At 38.9% G+C, this 16940-nt stretch overlaps 1 protein-coding gene across 25 annotated transcripts in view; it reads left to right on the forward strand.

The window, feature by feature from the left end:
• Window positions 1-16940, forward strand: part of TENM3 (teneurin transmembrane protein 3) — a 1577510-nt gene that overhangs the window by 1533263 nt on the left and 27307 nt on the right. For all 25 annotated transcript variants that reach the window (XM_082244015.1, XM_082244035.1, XM_082244033.1 and 22 more), the window contains one exon: window positions 15729-15904. In XM_082244015.1, coding sequence (XP_082100141.1) covers window positions 15729-15904 — 176 coding nt within the window. The remainder of the gene's footprint in view (window positions 1-15728; window positions 15905-16940) is intronic.

Here is a 16940-nt window from a genome sequence, read left to right on the forward strand (position 1 = left end):
GCCTAAACTGAAGAAGAAATTATGAAAGTAGGGAAACCTATGCGCTTGACTATATACCAGATGTAATAAATAAATAAATAAATAAATAGTAGATGTAGGGTGTGGATAGGGACTGGGGATTAGCAGCCAATTCTTAGTATTGTCACCACATACATAAAAGCAAATTAAAAAATCAATAAAATCAGCGCTTGATCAACCACAATAAAAGTAATAAAATGCAAGAATAAATAAACATATAAATGCAAGATAATGATCGGTCTGACCAAAAATAAGTGATGGTAATACACAGTAAAAGACAAATAAAACTGTGTAATAGGTGGATGGTGACTGGAAATGATAAAATGATAAATAATATAAGGAAGGATACCCAAAAAGCAAAAAAGCAGGGGTATATTGAACCATATAAAGAAAAAACGCTTTATAAGGAAGAAGATGATCATAAACAGTTCATGAGTTCATGGAGAATCAAAAAAAAGCTCATAAAGAAAGTGCTGCTGTGAAAAATGCAGGATGTGCGGGAAACTGTAGACATTTAATAAAAGTCACGCTGCGCTGCGCTGTGACGCAACTATTACACAGTTTTATTTGTCTTTTACTGTGTATTACCATCACTTATTTTTGGTCAGACCGTATTGCTTTTCTATACTTGGATCTGATCAGTTACCATCACTTTGCACCTATAGTTCACTGTCACTTCCTTCTTTATAGTGACTATGTTAATACTGCTCTTTTATTGTTGAAAATTATTGTGGTTCATTTTATTTGCACTTTTTGCACTGTGCACTTTACCACATCACTATTTATATATATCTATTTGATGTCATTTGTGAACATTATCTTTATATGTTTATTTTTGCATTTTATTACTTTTATTGGGGTTGATCAAGCGCCGATTTTATTGATTTTTTCGATGAAGAAATTATATTTTTTATTTTTATTTTTTGGGAATGTTTTATAGCAGAAAGTAAAAAATATTGTGTTTTTTCAGAGTTGTCGCTCTTTTTTTGTTTATAGTGCAAAAAAATAAAAACCACCAAGGTGATCAAATACCACCAAAAGAAGAAAGCTCTATTTGTGGAAAAAAAAAGAAATTTTTTTTTTTTTTTTTGGGCGTACAGTGTTGCACGACTGCGCAATTGTCAGTTAAAGTAATGCAGTGCCATATCGCAAAAAAATGGTCTGGTCATTAAGTAGGTAAAACCTTCCGGTGCAGAAGTAGTTAAAGAACAAGATGTTTACATGATAGCAACGTTTTACATTCAACAACATGAAAGAATGCCAGACCAAGAGGAAATCAATTCTAGATCAGAGATGTTTCAAAGCCTACACAGTATTATGTGTATAGACTTGATCATTAGCAATTTTTTATCATGTTGCCATCTATACCATGTTAGTATGGCCAGTTTGTAATTATTGGTAATGCTGCCCATTGGTAATACTAAGTGTATGGCCACATGATAGGCCACACTTTTATTAAACTCAACAACTAGACTGTCATGCTATTAATTATTTTAGATTGAAATAAAAGCCGTGGTGTATTTAGTGTTTCTTTTTAAGTTGTAACATATACAGTGGTGATCGAAAGTTTGGGCACCCCAGGTAAAAATTTGTATTAATGTGCATAAAGAAGCCAAGGAAAGATGGAAAAATCTCCAAAAGGCATCAAATTACAGATTAGACATTCTTATAATATGTCAACAAAAGTTAGATTTTATTTCCATCATTTACACTTTCAAAATAACAGAAAACAAAAAAATGGTATCGCAAAAGTTTGAGCACCCTGCAGAGTTAATATCTTGTACTGCCCCCTTTGCCAAGTATCACAGCTTGTAAACGCTTTTTGTAGCCAACCAATAGTCTTTCAATTCTTGTTTGAGGTATCTTTCCTCATTCTTCCTTACAAAAGTCTTCCAGTTCTTTGAGATTTCTGGGCTGTCTGTCACGCACTGCTCTTTTAAGGTCTATCAGTAGATTTTCAATTATGTTGAGGTCAGGAGATTGTGAAGGCCATGGCAAATCTTCGGTTTACGCCTCTTGATGTAATCCCCCGTGGATTTCGAGGTGTGTTTAGGATCATTATCCATTTGTAGAAGCCATCCTCTCTTTAACTTCAGCTTTTTCACAGATGCCATCAAGTTACCATCCAAAATTTGCTGAAATTTTATTGAATCCATTTTTTCTTCTACTCATGAGATGTTCCCTGTGCCACTGGCTGCAATACAACCCCAAAGCATGATTGATCCACCCCATGCTTAACAGTTGGACAGAGGTTCTTTTTATTCAATTCTGTGCCCCTTCTTCTCCAAACGTACCTTTGCTCATTCCGGCCAAAAAGTTCAATTTTAACCTCAGAACTTATTTCCAAAATGCACCAGGCTTGTCTATATGTTCATTTGCAAAGTTCAAACGCTGATTTTTGTGGTGAGGACGTAGAAGAGGTTTTCTTCTGATGACTCTTCCATGAAGACCATATTTGTACAAGTATCTCTTTATAGTGGAATAGTGTACCACAAATCCAGTCTCTGCCTGATCTTTCTGGAGGGATCGTGCAGTCAAACGTGGGTTTTGAATTGTTTTTCTCACAAACCTGCGAGCTGTTCTGTCTATTTTTCTTGGTCTTCCAGATCTTGCTTTAACTTCCACTGTTCCTGATGACTGCCATTTCTTAATTACATTCCGAACAGAGGATATTGACATCTGAAAACGCTTTGCTATCTTCTTATAGCCTTCTCCAGCTTTGTGAGCGTCAACTATTTTCAGTTTCAGTTTTCTAGACAACTGCTTAGAAGATCCCATGGTGCTGATTGTTGGGGCAAGGTCAGATGAGTCTGGGCATTTAAAACCTTTGAGATTGACATCACCTAGTCTTCCCAGACGATGATTGAGAACAATCCATGACACTGGCATGTTTCAGCCTTGCTAAGGGGGCAGTGCATGCTATAAATTCTTCAGGGTGCCCAAACTTTTGCAGACACCATTTTTTTGTTTTCTGTAATTTTGAAAGTGTCAATGATGGAAATAAAATCTAACTTTTGTTGACATATTATAAGAACGTCTAATCGGTAATTTTATGCCTTTTGGAGATTTTTCCATCTTTCCTTAGCTTCTTTATGTACATTAATACAAATTTTTACCTGGGGTGCCCAAACTTTCGATCACCACTGTACAGGAAAATATTTATTATTATTTTATTTTCTTCAACTTTCCTCTGACAGGCAGAAAATATCTTTTTAATTTGAACGTCAGGGGTGGACCTACGCGTTTACTGGGAAATCATTACATTTCCTTTCACTTTGAAATATACGTAAATGTGTAGTTGAAGTCCATCGTGAATCAACAGAACTTCAGCTTTAGACTATTAGAGTTAAAAGAAATGCAATGTTTGTAAATAACCTTCATGAGAAAATCATTAAATGGTATAGTTAAACAGTAAAGAACATTTTTATGTGCCCTTTATGTGTATCCTCAGCAAGGCCATGCTGGTCATGAAGTGTAGTGTCATGAGTATTGGATTGGCATTAAAAAAACACCATTTCCAGAAATAAGAGGAAAGAGGATAAGTTCATCAGTGATTGCAGAGCTATGGCTAGTATAGGAAGTTATATAAATTGCCTGCAGTTTACAATGTGCAAGATTGAGTTGCTCTTCCTTTCCTAATTAGAGGTACAACTATTCTAGTCATAGGGGTTGCAGCAACATCTAAATTCAATGGAAAGATGCTAGCTGCCTGTAACCCCAGTATGATTGTCCTCAAAAGTGAGATCACTTAATGCCTTTCTATGTACATTGCATTCTGCACAAGTTCCTGGTGTGCATGTTTCATATTATTCTCACAATGTGGACCTAATGACCAAATTGGTCCGGCAAGGCCCAGATGGATAACAGTTGGGCTTGTATCCTGATATGCCAAGTATCCAAGAAAGTATCTGATACAAGAAATGTAATTGTTGTCCACAGATAATCAGTTTCTGAAGCCAGCTCATCTCAATTATAAAAAATCAATCCTCCTATTGAAATTAGAGGATTTTTATCAATTATGGAATGGGATAGTTGACAAGGTATTTTACTTGTTTCTAGAAATGAGAAATTGGCCCGGTTGAAAATTAAAAATAGCACATTTATAATATAAAGGTTTATATGTAATGTATTTTTAAAAGTTAAAAAAAAAAATGAACAAAATATCTAGGGCACAAAGTCCCTTTTATAAAATAAATTGTGCCATGTCCACACTTAACCTTTGGCATTCCGAGACATAAAATTATATAATTGTTATGCTTTGTCAAGTAGATATGGTAGGATCAACTTCTGTGACCTTGACCTCCTTTCTTAATAATTGAAGCTATGTAATAACTGAATATAACTTGGTCATAAAGCAACCATGAACTCACTTTCCTACTTGTAAAGCTGTCAAACCACTGGAATGGAATAAAGTAGCTGAGGAAATATTTTAACACATTGCCTTAATAATGTTTCAATTGGTAGTACATTTTTCATTTCTATAACTTATCATTTCACCCAACGAGAACTTTTTATTAAAAAACAGTTTTAGTCATTTTTGCTTTTAAAAGAAAGTTTCAATTCATAATTTATTTTAAAAAACTTCACTAATAATGAAAAATGTGTATAATAAAACTGTATGAAGTCATTATACAGTATCTCACAAAAAGTGAGTACACCCCTCACATTTTTGTAAATATTTTATTATATCTTTTTATGTGGCAACACTGAAGAAATGACACTTTGCTACAATGTAAAGTAGTAAGTGTACAGCTTGTAAAACAGTGTAAATTTACTGTGAATTCTAAATAACTCAATACACAGCCATTAATGTCTAAACCGCTGGCAACAAAAGTGAGTACACCCCTAAGTGATATTGTCCAAATTGGGACCAAAATGTCAATATTTTGTGTGGCCATCATTATTTTCCAGCATTGCCTTAAAGCGGAAGTAACGTCGCTTTTTTACCTTTTACCCTTATTATAAGCTTACCTGTAGGTAAAATTAACATTTCCTAAACCTGCAAGGTTTAGGAGATAATCGTCCTGCATGCAGCCGCTGCGCTCTGAAGGTCCAGCGGACTTTCAGAGCTCTTTGCCGACTCCTTACCGGAAAGTGACTCCCGCGCATGCGCGGGAGTGACGTCATCGCGGCTTCGGCCACTCACAGCGCCAGAGCTGCCGAACCCGGAAGAGACACCGAGGGAACATGACAGCTCCCTCAGCGGTGTCCGGGCGACCGTGTCGAGGCTTTGTTTTAAGGTAAATATTTCATAATGAGCTAGTATGCAAGGCATACTAGCTCATTATGCCTTTGTCCTGCAGGGTTTTTTGTTTTTTTTTCGGTGAGAATACAAGCGCTTTAACCCTCTTGGGCATGGAGTTCACCAGAGCTTCACAGGTTGCCACTGAAGTCCTCTTCCACTCCTCCATGACGACATCACGGAGCTGGTGGCTATTAGAGACTTTCCACCTTCTCCACCTTCCGTTTGAGGATGCCCCACAGATGCTCAATAGGGTTTAGGTCTGGAGACATGCCTGGCCAATCCATCAGCTTGACCCTCAGCTTCTTTAGCAATGCCGTGGTCATCTTGGAGGTATTTTTGGGGTCGTTATCATGTTGGAATACAGGCTTGTGGCCCAGTCTCCGAAGGCAGGGGATCATGCTCTGCTTTAGTATATCACAGTACATGTTGGCATTCATGGTTCCCTTAATGAACTGTAGTTCCCCAGTGCCGCCAGCGCTCATGCAGCACCAGACCTTGACATTCCCACCACCATGCTTGACTGTAGGCAAGACACACTTGTATTTGTACTCCTTACCTGGTTGCCACCACACACACTTGACATCACTTATCCTTTTTTAACTCTGTGTGAAAACTAAAAACTAAACCTTGAAATGGACAGTGAGAGACTAATTTAAAAGTATGTATCCGTAAATAATAATTCGCTCTGGTTACTATGCAAGAAATTAAAGACTGAAAATGTATCAATATACAGTCAAACAGTGAATTGAATAGTCCATAAGATGCAATATGCAAAAAAGTCTGTGTGCCAAAAGCAATGAAAGCATATAGTGGAATGAAGGTGTATCTAATTCTTCTCCAAATAATGATATATACCACCGAGTGGCAAATTCTGTGAATTGTTAAGGAATTCCACCATACACACATGCCCTCAACCATATTTCAGATGATGATTTATCCAAATGGGTGGTAAGCCACGTGAATTGTTAAGAAATTCCACCATACACTTATGTCCTCAACCATAGTCAAGCCTCTTACCAGATAGTTGTGATCCCCAATTACAGAGATCAAACACACATGAGAAATAATGGACCCTCTGGGTGTCTCTAAATAGGATCAGTATGGTCCACTGGGTTTCAACATATTATATTTCCCAATAGAAATGCCACAACTTCGGATCCAACTCAGACCGCTGCTATAGAGGAAAAGAAGTATAGGCTACACATAGCGTGAATATTGCTAGTACATGTTTATTGTTAAAAACTCCACAAGGTACTCACATGATTCAGGACAATATAAAGCATTCAAACTGCATGGAACCTTGCTGACAGCCGCCATTAGCAGGCGCGAAAGACGTCACACGTTCGTGGCCCTGCATTATGCTCCTGTTCCCCTGATGATGCCCTGTGATGCAAAACTATTTGGGTAGGGCCACGACTTTGTAACCTCTTTCATGCCCACTGATGCCAGCTGTTAGTGAGGCTCCATGCAGTTTGAATGCTTTATTTGGTCCTGAATCACATGAGTACCTTGTGGCGTTTTTAACAATAAACATGTGCTAGCAGTATTCATGCCATGTGTGGCCTTTTCCTCTATGGCAACAGTCTGAGTTGGATCCAAAGTTGTGGCATTGCTATTGGGGAATATCATATGTTGAAACGCAGTGCACCATACTGATCCCATTTAGAGACACCCTGAGGGGTCCATTTTTTCTTAGGTGGGTTTGATCTCTGTAATTGGGGATTACAACCATCTGGTAAGAGGCTTGACTATGGTTGAGGACATAAGTGTATGGTGGAATTTCTTAACAATTCACGTGGTTTGCCACCCATTTGGATAAATCATCATCTGAAATAGAATTCCATACACCTTCCTTCCACTATATGCTTTCATTGCCTATTGCATGTAGACTTATTTTCATATTGAACCTTATGGACTATTTAATTCACTGTTTGAATGTATGATACATTTTCAGTATTTCATTTCTTGCATAGTAGCCAGAAGTGCACTATTATTTATGTATATACACTGCTTAACAATTAAAGGAACACTTTTTAATCAGAGTATAGCATCAAGTCAATTACACTCCTGGGATATTGATCTGATCTGTTAAGTAGCAGAGGGGGTTGTTGATCAGTTTCAGCTGCTTTGTTGGTAATGAAATGAACAGGTGCACTAGATGGGCAACAATGAAATGATCCCCAAAAAAGGAATTGCTTTACAGGTGAAGACCACTGACATTTTTTCCCTACTCCTCTTTTCTGACTGGTTTTCACTAGTTTTGCATTTGGCTACGGTCAGTGTCACAAATGGTAGCATGAGGCGATAACTGGACCCTATAGAGGTTGCACAGGCAGCACATCAATACGCTTCATTGCCAGAAGGTTTTCTGTATCTCCCAGCACAGTCTCAAGGCATGGAGGTGATTTCAGGAGACAGGCAGTTACTCTAGGAGAGCTGGACAAGGCCGTAGAAGGTCCCTAATCCATCAGCAGGAACAAGATCTGCTCCTTTGTGCAAGGAGGAACAGGATGAGCACTGCCAGAGCCCTACAAAATAACCCCCCAGGCTACTGGTGTGAATGTCTCTGACCAAAGAATCAGAAACAGACTTTATGAGGGTGGCTTGAGGGCCCCACATCCCCTAGTGGGCCCTGTGCTCAATGCCCGGCACTATGGAGCTCAATTGGCATTTGCCATTGAACACCAGAATTGGCAGGTCCACCACTTGCTCCCTGTGCTTTTCACAGATTAAAGCAGGTTCACCCTGAGCACATGTGAAAGACGTGAAAGGGTCTGGAGAAATCATGGAGAATGTTATGCTGCCAATATCATTCACCATGACTGGTTTGGTGGTGGGTCAGTGATGGTCTGGGTAGGCATATTCATGGAGGGATGCACAGACTTCTACAGGCTAGACAATGGCACCCTTTCTGCCATTAGGTATCGGGGTGAAATCCTTGGACCCATTCTTAGATCCTACACTGGTGCAGTGGGTCCTGGGTTTCTCTTGGTGCATGACAATGCCTGGCCTCATGTGACAAGAGTATGCAGCCAGTTCTTGAGAGTATGAAGGAATTGATACCATTGAAAGGCCCCACACTCGTCTGACCTAAATCCAAAAGAACACTTCTGGGACATTATGTTTCGGTCCTTTCGACGCCGCCAGGTTGCACCTCAGTCTATTCAGGAGCTCAGTGAAGCCCTGGTCCAGATCTGGGTGGAAATACCCCAGGACATTATCAGTCGTCTCATTAGGAGCATGCCCCGATGTTGCCAGACATGCATACAAGCACGTAGGGGCCATACAAACTACCATTTTGAGTTGCTGCAATGGAATTTCTGCAAAATGGACTAGCCTGCTGCATCATTTTTTTACTTAGATTTTCAGGGTCTTTGAATTCAGCACTCTGTAGGTTGATCATTTTCATTTCCATCAAACGATGTGGCATCCTTTCATTTCTAACACATTACCCAGTCCATATCAGTATAGATATTCAGCATAATAGTTTCCCCATTGAGATCTGATGTGTTTTCCAAGTGTTACTTTAATTTTTTTGAGCAGTGTATATATGTTTTCACATCACTTTTGGTATTTGAGTGATATATAGATGCAGCTCTTTGTTAACTCATTACAATTCAGCGCAGAAACACACTTTAAAAAAAAAAAACATCTTATAAGTAGTTCAGTTTTCCATTTAGGTATTTCTATACTGCACCAGTCCGCCACTCTCCCTTTTCTGTGCAATCCAATGAACTTGGAATGCATCTGCAGTGAGGCTAGAACACACTCCTTACCACCTCTTCACAGAGCTAAAAACTGCCAAAGAACCAATAATAGAATTTAAACATGCCTCAGAAGATGAATGTGGTTGGTGATACAGATAGAGAGAGTAGGTTACACAGCACAGGCTTTAAAAAGTACACGCCTTCTGGATTCCTGTTAATCCATTATAGAACTAAGTTTGAGATAAACAAAATCAACATTTTGACTTCCACAAAGTTGCATTGCTTAGAGGATAACCCTAGGAGTGAAGTGAATATTTTCAGTTGTTGCATGAAATTGTTCTTTAAGGCTGGAGTCACACTTAAATTGGGTGCGGCCCACAGCAGGGGTCAGGTGCATCCATGTTTTTCGTTTCAATGACGAATCCTGTTCGAATGTTTGCCTGAATTCGGACCTGAAAAGATGCACCGGAACCCTTTTTCAATCTGCTCTGCAGCCGCCACAGAGCTGTGTGAACAGGCTCCATTGAGCACTGGGCACACTCTCCTATCATGAGAAGTGGATGTGGGGAAACCTGCATCCAATTCGCACTAGTGTGAACCCAGCCTAATGTAGATATAAATCCTATAATTAATTAATAATTAATTTTTCTCAAAAAAATTCATCCTTTTTTTATCTATTTTGGTGTGTCAGACTGCAGCTTTTGATCTCCTGCAGCTTTTTCAGCTATATCCTGTCTTTAGGTGCTTGCTTCAGTGTTGGCTGCAGATCTTTGTTTTCCGTGTCAAAAGTGAACCATTTATGTGTAGTGGGTATTGGCATTTCTACTTGTAGTCTTGACCAGGGTAACATATGGGAGGGTGAAAATACAGGAGCCCAATTGAGAGAGAGTAATTAACCCATAATAGGAAGTGTTTGAACAAGGTCCTTCTTGGCATTTAATGAAAGCTGTTTACCAAAAAGATTTAAAAAAAATAATTTTAGCAATTATATTAACATGTTAAAGTGCATATATAATTTTAGCGTTTCAGTTTAGATCTGTTTTGAAATGAATATTTTTTTTGGGGTGAATCTGTTGTAAAGTTTCATGGAGATCTTTCCAATGACAACACTTCCTGTTGCATGTTGACAGTAGTAAGCCACTGTCTCCCAATTGGTAGCATTCTAAGCCTGTTGTGTACATTCCTATAGTTGGCCATTGGGCTGCTATCTGATTGGTTGAAAAAGCAGACCAACGGCTAACTGAAGGGGCGCACATAACAAGTCAACAACACTGCTGCTAATTGGCTAATTGGGGGGGAAGTAACTTTACATTGTCAGCCTGCAAAAGGAAATGCTGTTACCTGTTGCCTTCAGGGAAGAAACTTTACAAGAGATATACAAAAAGGTCTTGTTTAAGAAAGCTATGTGCATCGATGCCAAACATCCTTAAAAAAGATTTGGGGTTTACCTCTAATTTAAAAGTATTCTCAAAATTAAGTGTCAGCTTTAAAGCATTAGCACAAGGTTGGCAAAAGGGTTATTGTGTCATCTTCTGGACAGTATATACTGTAGGTCTGTGTTGGAATAGAAAACCCACCTGTGAATGGATCAGTTACTAGTACTTGGGAACATATTACTGCAAGTGGTATAAAATATAATATAAAATGTTAAACATGAGTTAATATTGAAATGAGCAGTAAACCAATAGTTATAATTTTAATACAGGCTTTTTGAAGGCATTTGTCGTTCGAGAAATAAGCATATGAATTGTTTTTAAATAATTGTAGGCCTCATAGCTGGAAGGCTGTCATTATATTTTTGTCTCGTTGGCTCACAAGCTTTGATTAATTTGCTTGGCTAGATTGACGTTTCTTACCATGTAATTTGTGTTCATCTCATTACTTTCTTGTGTTTTGTTCCTTTTTTTTCCACCTAGAATGTTGGCATAGTTTCAGTATAAGGTGAACAGGTGGCAGTAGTTAATACTCTGTAGATTAGATCAATTTGATGAAATTTCGAGGCCTAACTGAAAGTCAGGCAAAGGAAACTAGAACTTGAGGCATACTGAAGGTTTCTGAGGACTGATTTGGGAGTAATTACAAACCAGATGTACCTCTCCACAGAATAAATTGGATAATCATTAAAATACATAGATGTAAAGCATGTGTTTTCCTGTTTGCATAATAAAAGCAAGCAGTGTAATAAAACAGTAAAACAGGTGGGTATATGGAAGGGAAAAGATGGTTGTTAGCAGAGGAAGATGGAAGGTCATAAAGAAAGATTTAAGAAGTCTCAGATTCTAAAAAGTAAATATAAGCTTGTTTCTACACCAGTATATGCAGCAATTGTGCTTCACGCATTCAGCAAAGAAAAATAGAGCTTCATGAAAGTTTGACCAGATTTCCCATAAAGCAATTGTAGGCACTTTTTGGAGGGCTCACAAGGGTTTGGGGAGCCACAAAGGACTCCTTATAGTTCACTACAGATATCCACTGCCACAGTTGCAACCAAGGAAAGCACTGTGCTGCAGTGAAATGGAGGCTTTGCCTTTCGTAACATGTTACACCCATATTCAGAGTGTAACAAGTAACATGTGATGAACAGACTGGCCCCTGCTCCCCCCTGATCCTCCGCTCTGACAGCTAGAAGGGATCTTCTCTCTAACTATGATAGCTGTCACAATTTTAAAAAAACATGGCCGAGCAGAGCTTCGCTCGCCTAGCCACGTTACGCATTCCCAGTCCTCTGTGAATGGAAAACTACAAGTCCCGACAGCCTTTGGGGCTGTCAGGTTGTATTTTTTAATGAACTATCACGGCGCTGTGAAGCACTGTTGTAGTTCATAGAGTCTTCCTATCAGATTGGATCGTATGATATACAGGCACACAGATACACTGACAGGTCTGTAGGAGATCCGCATGGCACCAGTGATCTTCTGATCACTCGTACGATACTTTAGAGACTCCATAAACAAATAATAAATGCACATTTTTTTTTTACCTGGAAACTGTATTCAACATGTGAGCGATTGCATTTATTAGGTCAGCTGAAATGTTATTTTCCTAAAAAAAAAAAATGTAAAAAAAAAAAATGCTTTACACATTATATTCAATTTCGCATGTACAACTAGACGTGACAATCTTTCTTTTCTTTCAATATCATTAATTAATTCTTTGTAGACTATATTTATCTCTCACACCATTCTGTTATTTTGAGTTTCCAGCTTATTAACCATCACTTTACACTTAAACATAGTGATACAAAAAGTGAAACAATGTTTCAGTGATTTTACATGAGCTATATTCTGGCACTTTTTTATTTAGAGTTTTAGTTAAAGAGGAAGTAAACCCTCCTCTGTAACTTGTACCTATAGGTAAGCCCATGATAAGGCTTACCTATAGGTACTGTAAGTATCTCCAAAACATGTACCGTTTAGAAGATATTTACCTTACATGCAGCCAGTGACGTCACTGGCGCATGCGCTCTGAAGGAACGGCCGCTCGTGCCGTTCCTTCAGAGCTCCGTGCCGTGACCGCCAGCTCCCGCGCGCGTGAGCGGGAGTGACGTCACTGCGGCTCCGGCCAATCAGATGGCCGGATGCTGCGATCCAGGAAGACGGGCGACTGGACATGTCGCCCATCATACAGGTAAGAAAGGTAAGTATTTCATAATGAGCTAGTATGCTATGCATACTAGCTCATTATGTGTTTCTCTTGCAGGTTGCAAAAAAAAAATAAAACATTTTTTTGGAGGTTTACAACCTCTTTAATGACTTGCATTAGACAACGTTGCAGTTTACAAATCAACAGATGAATTTTGTTTTACTCCCTACCTCCTTTTTTGAATGCAGATGACTGGAGATCCGTAAAGAGTTTGGGAGCATGCGAAAACGCGGCAATCAGTAATGCGGTGTGTCACCCCGACACACCGCATCTCCAATCATGGTAAAGAGCCTATGACATAGGCTCTTTACCATGTGATCAGCTGTGTCCAATCACAGCTGATCACAGCATAACTAGGGCATGAAGGGAGGAGAGCTGATAAGCAGCTTTCCTGACAAGGAGGATCTGCACTGATAATCATCAATCAGTGATGCCTTTTAGTGCCCATCAGTGATGCCTGTTAGTGCCTCCTCATAAGTGTGGCATATCATTGCCCATCAGTTCAGCATATCAGTGCCCATTAGTGCGGCATATGAGTGCCCATCATTGCTTCCTATCAGTGCCCATAAAGGCTGCCCATCAGTGCCCACCCATGCCATCTATCAGTGCCCATAAAGGCTGCCTATCAGTGCTGCATATTAGGGCCTCCTCATCAGTGTCCATCAGTGCTGCCTCATCAGTGCCCAATAGTGCAGCCTCATCAGTGCGCATCAGCAAAGGAGAAAATGTACTTATTTACAAAATTTTATAACAGAAACAAAGAAAAAAAGTTTTTTTTTCATTAATTTTTGGTGTTTTTTCATTTGTTTAGCAAAAAATAGAAAAACAGTGGTGATTAAATACTACCAAAAGAAAGCTCTATCTGTCTCAAAAATTTTTTAAAAAATTTAATTTTGGTACAGCGTTGCATGACAGCGCAATTGCTATTTAAATTGCAACAGTGCTGAAAGCTGCAAATTGGCCTGGGCAGGAAGGGGTTGATAGTGCCCGATATTGAAGTGGTTAAAATACCCCCAAGGCAACAACTTTTACCTTAGAGACACTAAAAGCAGAACTTTACCATTGTTAGGGTGGGCTCTTATATATGGCACACATACCTCAAGGAATGAGGCAGGGTTGTACACTGCCTTGAGCATTTACTGCAGGTAGTTTACATTAACCGCTTGCCGACCACCCACCGCATATATACTGCAGCAGGATGGCTCGGCTGCGCGAATTGGTGTAAGTTGATCTATGTACATTGAGCAGTGCTGGGGGCGAGCTTCTGCCCCCACTAGGCAGCTGAGAGAGGAAGGTCAGCTGTTGTAAACACAGCTGACCGTTGTTCTCTCTGAAATGATCATAGAGCGCCTGTGATCCTTCTATATAGCAACACAGGTCTCTATGGTCATTTCACAAGTCCCTTTCCCATACAGTTAGAAAACAACCCCCTAGGCTCACATTTAACTCTTTGATCACCCTTCCCTGCCAATGTCATTATTACAGTAATCGTGCACATTTTTAACCACTGACTACGGTAGTATAGTCACTGGTCCCCCCAAAAGTGTCAAACATGTCAGTTAGGGGTCTGATCTCTCTGCCGCAATGTCGCAGCCCTGCTAAAAATCGCAGATCGCCGCCAATACTAATAAAAGGAAGAAAAAAGAAAAATGACATAAATCTTTCCCCTAGTTTGTAGACGCGATAACTTTTGCGCAAACCAATCAAAATATGCTTATTGTAATTTTTTTTTTTTTTTTACCAAAAATATGTAGAAGAATACAAATTGGTCTAAAAGGATGAAAAATTTTGATTTTGAAATTTTTTTTGGAATGTTATAAAGCTAAATGTGAAAAATATTGTTTTTTTTTTTCAGAATTGTCGCTCTTTTTTTATTTATAGCGCAAAAAATAAAAATTGCACAGGTGATCAAATACCCCCAAAAGAAAGTTCTATTTGTGGGGGGAAAAAGGACATCAATTTTATTTGGGTACAGCATCGCACGACCAATTATCTGCTAAAATAACGCAGTGCTGAATCGCAAAAAAATGTCCTAGTCATTAAGGGGGCAAATCCTTCCTGTCCAGAAGTGGTTAAATATGCAAGTTTTAGGAGTATTTTACCCCAAAACTCTACCTCCTATCAAATGTTTTCTTAGGCTTTAGTTTCCCTTCAAGGTCTCATTCACACTAATGTCCATGGTATACCACAGCCACTGGAGTGCACGGTGATGGGACTGGTACCAATGTATTGTAATGACATATCACATTGTTTACTTTTTTCAACTTTATTGAAATGTCACAAAATTACATTTCATTCATGTAGTGGACTGCAACATGCCGACTGCATAAAAACACAGCATGTCCCTCTTTTTTCTTTGTAGACCACTGCAGCCTAGTTGTGTGTACTGAATTCAAGGCAAATTGTCTTTTCTGTGCATTGGAACATGTTCATTGGGCACAGTTACCCAGTGTTTACCAATATATATGATGTGAATAGGTACCCACAGATATTAGGTAATCATTCCCCTAGTCTCACTATAGCTTTCGAAATTAGGCAGCATTGTCCATAAACCTCATCAGACATTATTGATAGGCAGACCTTGAAGGAGTATGCAATGAGTGGATATTTTTTTTCTTTCTGTCGGACGACTCTTTCTCCTGCAAAATAAGTATGGAACCAGGGGTGTATTCTTTGCATATAGACTTGCACAATCTTATATGCCAGCATGCACCCCTATGTGAAATCATTTGGGAGTAAGACATTTCAGCAGGTGGTAAGACATCTGCATACTGACTGTGTCTCAAATTAAAGATCCAGTAGAACTGTGAGAGAAAAATGAATAATACATTACTGTGTTTACTATTTTATTGTTCTTCCTAATCATACAAATACAGAGATGCAGAACTTCTATAATGCATTTTCTCTAAATATGAAGATAAACAACAAATCAAATGCATGCTGTAAATTCATGCGAAAAAAAATGTTTAAACCTTCATACATTTCAGTAAAATTTTGTGTAAGAATGAATTCAAATGTTTTGTTTTAGAATGAAAGAGCATATTTCATTTACAACCTTTGCATCTTAGAATATTTGCCAAATGTAAACAATGACTGGGTAAATTTGTGTGTTCCAGCTACAACAGTGAAGGTCGTCTCACCAATGTAACATTCCCAACGGGTGTTGTCACAAATCTCCATGGAGAAATGGACAAGGCCATCACAGTGGATATAGAGTCATCTAGCAGAGAGGAAGATGTCAGCATTACTTCCAATTTATCTTCTATTGATTCTTTTTATACCATGGTTCAAGGTAAGTGCATGTCATACTTTAAAAGAGAAAGTGACTTTACAATTACTTAGCGTTAGGACTGTGACTACATTAGTGATGCACTTGGGTACTTAAAGAGCTAGGAAGTGAAAGACTAATGAAGGCAAAGATTGCTTAAGAACCTGGATTTTGAATTGGGGCTTTGAAAAAACTGGTTCATTATTTTCTTATTAGCTAACAAGTACGCTGCTTGAACTTAACTGTGCCCTAAAGTGGAAAATTTCTCAAAATTGGCTTTGCTGTTTGCCCTTTTGTGTAGGTCAGTGATATCCTGATGTACACTTACCAATGTTGAAAACTTAAGGAAGTACTCTGCTTTAATACTTTCTTTATCATAATCTCTATGCTTTTCAGAAATATAGGCTACATTCACCAGGACGTCTAAATTTCAGAGTTTTCTAAAAGCAGCTGGACTCACAATGCAAAGTAATCATCTTATTAATACATAATGATTAGCAACATTTAGTTGCAGATAGTTTAGCTGCGTTTAGGAAAAGAAAGAAAGTCCTGCATCCAGGGTCAACTATCTGCAGTTACAGGCAGTCCCCGAGTTACGAACACCCGAGTTACGAGCGACTCCTACTTACGAACGGATGTCAATTTCGGTCACTTGTGCTCCACGCTGGTCACAGTTACCGCTGATCAGCCATCTTGCACCGCCAGACACATTACACACTGCAGTAGTGTATGCATTGCATGGCCACAAGAGCCCCAGATAACACGACTGCACGCCCAGAAGCACCCGAAACATCCCACATCCCTACACACAGGCTGAAGTTGCACTTAAAAATGCACTGTTTCAACTTACAAACAAATTTGACTTAAGAACAAACCTACAGTCCCTATTGTGTTCGTAACCCGGGGACCACCTGTATCTTCAACTAAATGCGCATTGCGTTTAGCTCCAGATATCTGCAGTGCATTTAGCAACCTAAAATGACACACTTCCCCTTTTTCTTCCTTAAATTCTGGTATTCCTTCCCATGTTGGTTATCATACATCTTCATTTTGGTATTTA

Source organism: Pelophylax lessonae (assembly GCF_965119305.1).
Source record: "Pelophylax lessonae genome assembly, chromosome: 1".
Taxonomy (NCBI): Eukaryota; Metazoa; Chordata; class Amphibia; order Anura; family Ranidae; genus Pelophylax; species Pelophylax lessonae.